The sequence below is a fragment of the Lates calcarifer genome, linkage group LG15 (assembly GCF_001640805.2).
Source record: "Lates calcarifer isolate ASB-BC8 linkage group LG15, TLL_Latcal_v3, whole genome shotgun sequence".
Classification (NCBI taxonomy): Eukaryota; Metazoa; Chordata; class Actinopteri; family Centropomidae; genus Lates; species Lates calcarifer.
In genome coordinates this window covers 5,329,911-5,340,193 of record NC_066847.1, presented here as the reverse complement: position 1 = coordinate 5,340,193, position 10,283 = coordinate 5,329,911, and the positions used below count along the sequence as shown (strand labels likewise).

Below are 10,283 nucleotides of genomic sequence, written 5' to 3'. Positions count from 1 at the left end.
CTGTAAGACTTTAACTCTACCAACTACTTTGGCATTTACCTGATTATCACATTATGAGGTGGGGTTTCCAGTTTATTCTAAAATTCAATTAGGCTGCTGAAATACTGAATGAGTCTTGAGAATACTCAACTAGCATTCATAGTTAGTTAGAAAATAATTAAATATTCTTTTTATCACTCATATTTTTAGCAATTTGAGCCAAAACAGGATGTCCAATAAATATCATAATGAATCATGTTGTCCTGCTCAATCTCCTGTTGTAGAAAAGCAAACATCACTGGGGATGAATGTGTGGACTTTGATCTTTACCTCACAGGGCAGCGGCAGCCAGGTGACCGTCATGTAGGTGTGTAACATCTGGAGCTTGGCCTCCAAAGACAGAGCAACACTGGAGGGATAAAGGAAAGAGACAGTTGCTGTTAAACAGTAGTGAACAACAGTCATGAGCTGGATTGTAAACCATGACACCATGGTTAAATGTGAGGTAAATGTGCAACTACGGAAAATACATGCAAATGCAGTGGGAGCAGAGCTGGGAGGTAAAGCAAACAAACATTTTAAACCATATGAAATGCTACTATTACACCAAGTGCACACACAGGAACACGTCGAACCAGTTTCCTTCCTCATTAATGGCATTAAAGGCTTATATTAATAATCATCGACATTGCTCAATATAAAAAATATATATGCTATGATAACATTTTTGGCCTTATTGACCAGCTACAAGTGGTAGGCATCAACAGAGGATTACAATGAGAAGTAACACACAGTGAAGACATACAGAAGTTTATTCTGTTATAAATAACCCAAGCTATTCCCTGGGATAAAGGTAAAGGTCACTAACTTGATACACCATATAATTTTGGTCCTCTCCTTTAACATAGGCTGATAATAAGACTAAATGTTAGATTTCCAAACTACTGCTTAACAGAAGCTGGTAATTTGGCTCTGAGCGGTTCAGTAAATGGCAAATGTACTAAAAGCCATTTGCTGTTATATATTCTTGTGCTGCAATAGCCTTTTAACAACTCAATGACCTTTTCCAAACAATGTTAACAGCCACTCATGTAATACCATCCCTGTCCACCATTTCATCTAAATAAGACATCCACCGTGTCCTCAGCTGACGTAAATAAGGTGGAGGATTATTTTTGCCGAGCTGCTATTTTGGCGCTTCTTCCCCTGCTCCATTCATAGAAGGCATTTCGAGCTAATCTTATTGTCACTGGCAGCGAGTGTTGCTAATCTGGAGTCAGGGGTCAATCCCTGCACACCGACACTCTGCTGTCTGTAAGAGAGTACACACACAGGTGTCACTCTCGTTTTTATCTGTATCTTCTGTGAGCCTGTGTCAGCACTACGGACAAATCAGTTTGTAAAAAGCACCCTATTCATATCAAAATTTCTGTCTGGAAGTGCATGAGATTCTTACCTTGCCAGCATCACATTATCTGTGTCATCCTTGCCCCACTCCCAGTCTTTCCCAGGATCCACAGCAAAGTGCAGAGGCAGCATCTTGTGCTCCGAATCAGTGAGAGGGATCACAACTGCTGGTAGAGATGGGAGGAAAAAAGAGAAATCCTTTTAATCCAGCACTCTGGATTTTCTACAGACAAGTGCCATCAATTCTTCCACTTACTATTTTAACTTTTAGTCTGCAGGGTCTGACCTGATCAGATATATTTAGACAGGTAAACAATTCAGTGTCTGGGCTGTGTCTTGAATTTCCAAGGACAGACTTGTTATTTGTGCACAAACTTCAGTGTGAGTAAATGTCACTCTTTTAAAGGTGAAAAACATAAGAAAACAACACGAACACGATAATTTGGAGAGTAGCCCTTTCTTGACCTAATTCACTTCACACAGTTCTCGATGAAATGCCCTTTATCAAAAGATCATTCACCTTCAACACTGGCAGGCGGTCCTTTGCTTGCTTACTTGGTGCTGAGCTACAGAGATCATTGGATATACTCAGAAGCCCAATGGTCATTAGTCACCAGTCTCAAATACACCACTAAGGTCAATATTTTTAAAAAAGGCTGACCCATCAAGCAAAGGCACCAAGCAGTTAAGTGAGAAAGTGGCTCATAGTGCTTAGTATTTTTATTTTTCAGCAAATCTAAGGAAGAATTTATGTACAAGTGTTACATGCATAACTGATGTACCGTGAATTATGGCTTTAAAATGTCGGCTGCTTACTAGGATGCGGTCAAAAAAGTAAAGTAAGATGAAAAAATGACTTAATGGTAAAGCTGAATGATGCAGTGAGTTACCTTGCTCTTTGGAGCTGTCCCTCTGCTCCATAGAGACCAGGGCAGAGAAGTGCGCCTGGTCATATGCCAGGACCAGGGGGGAGCGATGGCACTTGGCAGCTGGCACTTCCAGCGGTAGGTATATGCCTCCGAATGGGATGGGAGCAAAGGCTAGGGGAGAGTAACAAGGACATTAAACATCTGAAAAGCATGACCTCAGCACTGTTTCCAGGGCGCTAAAGCACAGCGGGAGGATTTGAGCCAAGAATAAAAATGAGCTTTCACCTCTATCAGTAAACAATATTCGACTTGTTGAGGGTTCATTTATATCTACTTTTAATTTTCAGCAAATTATGGGTGTTGCATTAATTCCTTAATAAGAGTTATGCCACCTCTCATATCATAAATCATAGCAGAAGAGTCTCAGCAGTGCAGAGCTAATTAAAGGCTATGACAATAATCAAACTATTGAGGCAGTTGCTTCAGTTTCCTCAGGGGAGAGCAGTATGTGGCTTTTTGTGAGGAAAATTTTATGTGTGTATGCATAAAAATGGGTCACACAGAGTTTGGCAACAGATCATATTTTGTAACTTGCTTGAGATGAGAGACAGGTGGTGTTTACTTGATTATAACAACTCAAACACGTCAGCAGTCACTGACAAGTCAGTCAAAAATGTTTCTTTCCTAATACTTCCTTGTGCCTGTCTTGATTTTCTGCCAAGTGTAGTGAATGAATTCTGTAAATGACAGATCTAATCCGTCTGAGATACGAGGACAGTGTGTTATGTGAGGAGATTATTTAGAAAAATGATGAAATTCAGTATAGTGTGCTTCGGCAATAAGGGGCTCCAGGCATATTTACCCTCTCCTCCAGAGTCCCTCAGCATGGTGTCAGCCACCACCACTATGGGCCTTCTGAGGACGTGAGCCAGGACAAAGACATGAAACTCCTCTAAACTCTCATAAACTGGTTCATCAGAGGACTCCGCCCTGAAGACGACAACATAGCTTCTGGTTAAAAGAGACACAACTGTTTATATTGTTGCAAAACCAGAGATAATCAAAGATTCATGTGGACTAATGGATTCCTTATGACTAAATAAAACAAAATGTGGATTGTAGGATATACAAGGGTAGGAATATTAAGTGATACCTGCATTTAAGGTGGTTTTACACATTAAAAAAAGTTTGGATTTTAAAACTTAGTCAGTATATTTAACCCTCTGAAATATTTACTTGTTACAATAAATAGCAGATGGACTAAAATGAGGGCCAGCCACTCAGTTCTGATTGTGAGCGCAGTTGTTTGTTCATGAATAAAAACATGAGTGTGACTAAGTATGTGGTGGGTTAACAGTCCCTGCATTGTCCAAGCCAGACCTTACCCGTTGGTGCCGTTGGTGCTGTAGTGTATTCTCGGCTCACTGGAGGCTAGCTTCAACAGTTCATTCCACTCTTTCTGCCACTCCTCCTCCGTGTAAACCAGACCAGACTGAGGAGAAAGGAAGGACACACACACACACACACACATTTGCCATTTAGAAAAGGAGTGTCAAGTGTCACAAAAGCATGCAGTGACGTTCTGGCGTCTTACCACAAGGTTACATACTGACAATTGAGGAAAGAGATTTAACTGGAGCTTTTACAACCCCCTGCGCTGTTCACACAGACGCAACAGGACTCTCATCAATATCATGTTTTTAACCTCCATATGAAAGCGCTCATTAAAATGCTTCTTTCCTCAGAATTAATGTCTCTATTCACCTACAGTACACTAACACCAGACAGCTTCCCAGTGGAGGCACACTCCTCTACTGCTGCCCACTGAGCAGCTCCACTAGTACAGTTTTGGTCTAAGTGATTTGCTCAAGGACACCTCAGAGATGGCTGCTGAAGAATGGGTGAGCATTAGGCAGTCATTCGTGTGGCTTCTCCTCTGTGGGTGTCTGTACGCTGTGTGCAACCACTTTAGGAAGCGCACTTAGTGTCCTGTTACGCTTGCTTTCATAGGGAGAAAAGCCATTGTGTTCTGTAAAACTAAAGGCTCTAAAGATCATCTTTTTGCCTCAGCAAAATGTGTGAAAGTAAAGTGCACAACACAACACTTCCTCTCTCTCTCTCTCCTGTTTTTTCAATAAAGAGTGTCAATAGTAGGTGGAGTTACCAGTGCTTTCAGATAATATAATTAAACAGTAGGGTCATGATAAAACCATTTTAAAAGGACTGTTTGTATTTGATATGGTTATCAGCATGATGTTAAAAAACAATAGATACCCAATGAAAATGAAAAAATAAGACTGATGAACTAATGTTACCCTCCTAAGGTGAGGACATGTGACTAAAAGTGTATATTTTCATTTTATTTTTTCTCTCTATAGCAGAGGTAGTAACAGAAGTGTCAATGTCAGATTTGACATTTGAAATGTTTTATCGTAGATGAGGAAGTACCTGCAAGCTGATGTTCATAGGGAGCATACAAAAGCCTTTACTTGTTCACTCTCCCTGTATAATTTCCTGTGTGGTCAAAGACTTTGGACTTGTTCTGCCCTCATACAGTCGTCACAGAGTTAAAAAGATGACCTAGAGAAACGAGCAGCCGTCATAACAGACCTCTTTGTTCTGCTGGGTCTGCTGCCACCTCCACCTGCGCTTCAGTGCCTCTCTCTCCAACCCATGATCCATCAGCGCGTACAGGGACTTCCGCAGCATCAAGTCGCGGTCATGAAAGCCCCACATACCTGCATTAGAAAAAACAAATCAGGACATGTAGAATACATCAGCAAAAACTTGTGTATACCTGCACTTGGAAATAATCAAGAGCAGCAGGCGTTTCAGTTCAGGGCCAGAGTAAATAAATCAGCTATAAGCCAGTAAATGAGAAGCTGAAATTGCTGCTTTTTTTTGCTCTTAATATATTTTTTAAAGAAAACAGGTTCAGTAGATGAATATTACTTTCACATCTACTATCTAAGAGATGCACTACAAGGTCTGGAACAAAGCCAGCACATTAGTTAGAGCATTATTAATTTTCTAGACTAGGGCTCCTAAGTGGGCCACAAAGGCTAAGTGAATGTGCACTCAAACATTGTAAAATGCAATTAGTGCTTAAGCTAACAATGAAGCTCTCTTAATGAATGCTAATAGAGTGTGAACCTGCACGGTATTGGGGTCTTGTTTGAAAGGTCTGTGATACTCACCGAGCGAGGCAGCGTGTAACAGGCAATTTCCATCTCCGCTCGTTGCCAGAGGCAGCAGACTCTGACAGTTTGGAACTACTTTTGTCCACCAATTCAGTCGTCCTGCAGACAAGCAGGAAAAATTTAACTCACCTGTTTGCATTACAAACACGGCTCGGTGGTCAAACAAAACAATTCCTGTAGCACTTCCCTACATGAATAATCACACTGTTTTAACACCAGATTTCCATGTTGGAAAACAGGATGTCACACACCTCTATTATTATAAACAGTAAATGCAATTCCACAACAAGTCTTGCTTCTACATCAACAGTCATGATATTTTTTTACCTAAATGGTAATCTTGCTTTGAACTTAAACTTGAAATGTGTTAATTCAACTATATGACTACTACTAAAGTCGTAGTTAAATGTGGTGTTGTGCTGGTCTACATTATATTTCTGTCTTCTATATTTACATACATGAGCAGGGCAGAACATTAACACACCTCTTAATACAATGCAGTCCAGTATGACACCATCACCAACAATCCTCAATGCAAGAAGAAATAATGAAAACCTCTATGACCATGTCAAAAAATGTAATAAAATAGACCTTATGGTAGAAAAGAATCATTAGATTGCTTTCATAATGTATACAGGTGTACCTAATAAAGTGGCCATTGGTGACTTAACTATGGGTTGAGGACAACAGGCCTCTATCACAGCAGAAAATACTGCCTCAGTAAGAAAAGCACAGGTGTTACTAATAACATTAACAACTGCTGAGTTCATTGAGTGTCCCAGTTAGTGATTAATTTTATTATTTACACCTGTGCCTTCCCTGCTGTGACATGACAAGAAAAGAAATATTTAAATCTAAATTTGTCCGCTTAATTTATGCTTGATGTGATGTTATATGCAACGCCCTGCACTAGAATGTATGATGAGAAGTCTGTGGGGTGTTACTATGTCTTCACTTCACGTATTGCAACCATGCACTGTGTTGGTGCTGATTGGGTGGTTGTACTGTATTTTCAAAACCTGCTGTACATTTTCAGTGAGGTGGTTCTGTGGCTACACACACAGAGCGGGTGTGTGATGGGTGTAAAGTCAGGAATGTCTCACCAGCATGCTCCAAGGCCACCATCATCGACTGCTCAATAAGATCCCTCTCAATGAAGCCACGGAAGTCATCCTGGTACACAGTGAGGTCTGGCAGTTGGAAAGTGCACAGGGGGGTGTCCAGAAGCGGCTCGTTGCTGCTACCACCAGTGCTTGAGACGTGAGAGCGGGCCAAGGACACAATGGTTGAACTGGCATGGGAAATACCCCTGGACAGGCGCTTCTCTGTGGCTGCCAGAAGACAATGGCAAACGTGCATTAGTAAGTACTGTCTTTGCCTGTAAATGGAGCACGTCTGAATGTGTAAAATGCTGTTGTTATTACTGGATGTTAACTGTCTGGGCCTGCTTCTGGGTGATTGCATTAGAGTGTGTCCTCATTTAACACCACCTACTGAGCCCAGCACCTTAAACTGGTGTATATCTACAAGTCAAACTGTGTTATATAACATAAAAACACCTCACTTGCCAGCAGCCTCACCTTGCACCACCTCATCTTGTCGGTGGAGTATGGGCCGTCCTACTCGGGCCATCTCCTTTTCGGGAGGCAGATACGTCCTCTCCTCTGCAAATGAATATGTCAGGTTCCCAGCATGCACCTGTCGAAGCTGCTCAAAGTCACTGAGTGCAGCAGTGAAATCCCAGTTCTTGCCTACAGAGAGTGAGGGAGAGGGATAGGAACATCATCTGTCTGAGCCAACAGGTCCTGTGTGACAACCTGAATCTTGTTTCCACATCGAGCAAATGACACATCCCTAACGAGTTTAAATATTCACCACAAGTTGATGCAACCATAAGCTGTCTTATCTTATGTAAAGGCCACCGGCACATTCCTTTGCTTGGGTAAATATCAGAATTTGGAGCACGTCTCGGCTCGCTGGCTTGCTGCTGCTCACTGCATTGCATTTCATTTTTAACCCATATTCTTATCTGCAACTTATGTTGCTGCTAGGCAACAGGAGGCCTGTTGACTCCAGCTATACCTTCCTTCTATTAGTGTATGATAGCCTAATTAACAATAACAACACAGAAGCACTGACTGAGACAGTGGTCAATTTGGCTGCTGCTTATAACATCACCAGCTGTCAGCGCCACACAACAAACACCATCACCACCACCCATTCCCCCTCTTTTCTTAACTTAAAGGGGATAGATAAAGACCAAATTAAGATAAGATAAGATAAGATAATCCTTTATTAATCCCACAATGGGGAAAATTTACATTGTTGCAGCAGCATTAGTGATTGAAAAAGTTAGAAAGACATAAATACAAGTAAGGGCAAAAATAAAAACAAGATAAGGTATAAACATGACAATGTAATAAAAAATATTAACAGAAGAGCAATATACAACTTTATACATAGACAGAAAATGAACTAAATACAGATATTGCACATTTAAAGGATGAAAACAGAGCAGATCAGAGAAGTGTAACTGAACTGAATGTTTGACAAGTTTGCTCTTTAAGTTAAACTTGATTTGATAAAGAATGATAATAAAAACAGGCCTGATTTGATGTTTATAACTACTCAATTTATCATATATTATGTAGCATGCGCATTGGATAATGTGTCAATCTTATCCACATATATACTATGACTGCCACTAAGGCCAGTGGCATAATTAGATACTCTTCAACTCACCCTCTAGCAGATCTCTGGCCAATCCTGGTTCAGCTCCAGTGGAACGGACAAAGTCGGACAGGACTGAGTCCATATCCACGGTCATGTGATCATGAATTCACAAGTTGGCGGGTTGCTTCCGGGCAGAAAAAAATACAAATAAAACAAAAAAAAAAAAGGAAAAACAAACAAGGAATCTGCTCTCCCCAACAGGACAGCAAGGGAAGGGGTGAGGGGAAGCAATCCTCAACCTTCAGCTACTCTACCAGCCACACCTGAAAAGAGAACACAGACAGAAAAAAGATTAAACCAACAGGTATAAACTCATCATAGGTTAAACATTCCCCTGAAAGATTAGCAAAAGGAAGGAATGAAAGGAGAGCCAGAGCAAAAGTGTTGTTTACAAGAGCACACTGATGTGATGACCCTGCTTAACCCTTTTTCAAATGCAAGCCTGTTGTGGCCTTTTTGAACTTGACACCTTTGCAGTCACTTGACCCACCCATGACAACAGCTGTGGCACACAACAGCGTTACACAAAAGCGTTTGCTCAAATTTGCATTGAAACCTAATAAACGTCAGATGACAACAAGTCATGTAGGAAACTTGACTGTGTGGTTTCAGTCACCAGCCTGTTTTTTTGTGTAAACACTTTTTAATGAGCTGTTATGAATTCAGAAAAGCTGTCAGAATCCATCACATAAGTCATGACTCATGATTACTTTGAAATGTGGACTTGGGACCAGCTAATGCTTTGATCCCGCCTTCAGATATGACCTGCTGAACACATAAATGCAGGGGATTTTTTTGACAGTGCAACAGATCATGAAGGATCTAAGCAGAAACCATGCAACATTACACAACTATTTTCGCCCTAATAACTAATTTTAATGATACACTGACTTGTAATAGGGAGAACAGTGCCTCTCTCATTCCCACTCAGCGCCCTGAACGCCTGTTCGGCATGATCTCTTGATAACTGAGTGACAGTCAGATGTAATTAATGCTGAACTGTAGATTAGTTTAAAAGACTGAGAAGTCATTAAAAACCAGCGTTCCTCTCCAATATCCAGGGAGGAACCTTTAAAATATCAAAACTCCTAAACAGAGTTTTGTGTCTTTGTTACAGCGGCAGCACTTTCTGCTCCAGAAGATGAGGATGATGAGGAATAGATTTAGTTTCTGTTTCAGCTCAGTGAGCTCTGGTCAAGCAATTGATGGGGTTTGTTTTCTGCTTGGACTCAGAGCCCAACAGAATTAATAACTACTAGCGGCTGCAGAGGCTGCTGCTGCTGCTCAGCAAAATTTTACTGTGTTGCTTTAGACTGTGTAAAAGAGAAAGCAAGTCATTTGTGTGTTCAGTGCTCAGCAAACAGCAGCGATAAACTCTGCTTTAACTCCAAATCAATTAGAGATAATCATATCAGCATACTGATATTAAATGCCAACATTTGCCTGTTTTTGTGCTTGCAAAATAGGGACTTTGTTCACATCATCATTTGGATAAAAGTACAGAAAAATTTGATATTTAAAATGAGTCTCAATATCATGTATATGTTTAAAAGTCAGATTTGTTTTAACAGTGTGATAGGAGGAAACAGTATACCCCTTTCGAAAGGCCCCTCTGAAATCAATTAGATAATTTTACTCTTCAAATTTCAATGGCAGATCCAAAGGACCTGCATCAGTTGGGCACCAAAATCAATACAGAAACATTAGCAAGACTGAGAGAAAAAAGAGAAGTCAGTATCAATGGGCCGTTAGCACAAAGGATGCAGAGGGCAATCAATGCCAGACAACAGGAATGAATCAAAGTAGCCCTGGCTCAAAAGATGTACTTTGGGGGCTGAGTTAAAGCTAAAAGCCTTTACTTTACCGGGAAAAGATATTCTGAGCGAACACATTTTCAGCGTTGCTCTGAACCACATCTTGACAGTTACAAGCCGTGTTCTGTAGTATCTGTCCCTCCACAGCACTTTCCTGGATTAGTATACTGTAAAATGTGTGTTTCAGACATTTCAAACATCTGGTGAATGCTAAAACTCGCTGATCACTGAACTGAGTCTTTTTTATCTTAGGGTTGCAACACTAAAAGCAAATCTCAGCT

General features: G+C 40.8%; 1 protein-coding gene across 3 annotated transcripts in view; it reads right to left on the bottom strand.

Moving 5' to 3' along the window:
- The window catches only part of otud7b (OTU deubiquitinase 7B), a 33,461-nt gene that overhangs the window by 6,108 nt on the left and 17,070 nt on the right, over positions 1-10,283 (bottom strand). For 2 of the 3 annotated variants that reach the window (XM_018699991.2, XM_051075920.1), the window contains exons 2-11: positions 8,198-8,451; positions 7,036-7,206; positions 6,559-6,786; positions 5,453-5,554; positions 4,866-4,993; positions 3,641-3,747; positions 3,118-3,245; positions 2,277-2,426; positions 1,436-1,553; positions 310-388 (exon numbers count right to left, since the gene is read on the bottom strand). In XM_018699991.2, coding sequence (XP_018555507.1) covers positions 310-388; positions 1,436-1,553; positions 2,277-2,426; positions 3,118-3,245; positions 3,641-3,747; positions 4,866-4,993; positions 5,453-5,554; positions 6,559-6,786; positions 7,036-7,206; positions 8,198-8,282 — 1,296 coding nt within the window. In that variant the 5' untranslated portion in view covers positions 8,283-8,451. The remainder of the gene's footprint in view (positions 1-309; positions 389-1,435; positions 1,554-2,276; positions 2,427-3,117; positions 3,246-3,640; positions 3,748-4,865; positions 4,994-5,452; positions 5,555-6,558; positions 6,787-7,035; positions 7,207-8,197; positions 8,452-10,283) is intronic. The other variant, XM_018699992.2, reaches the window with a different exon arrangement.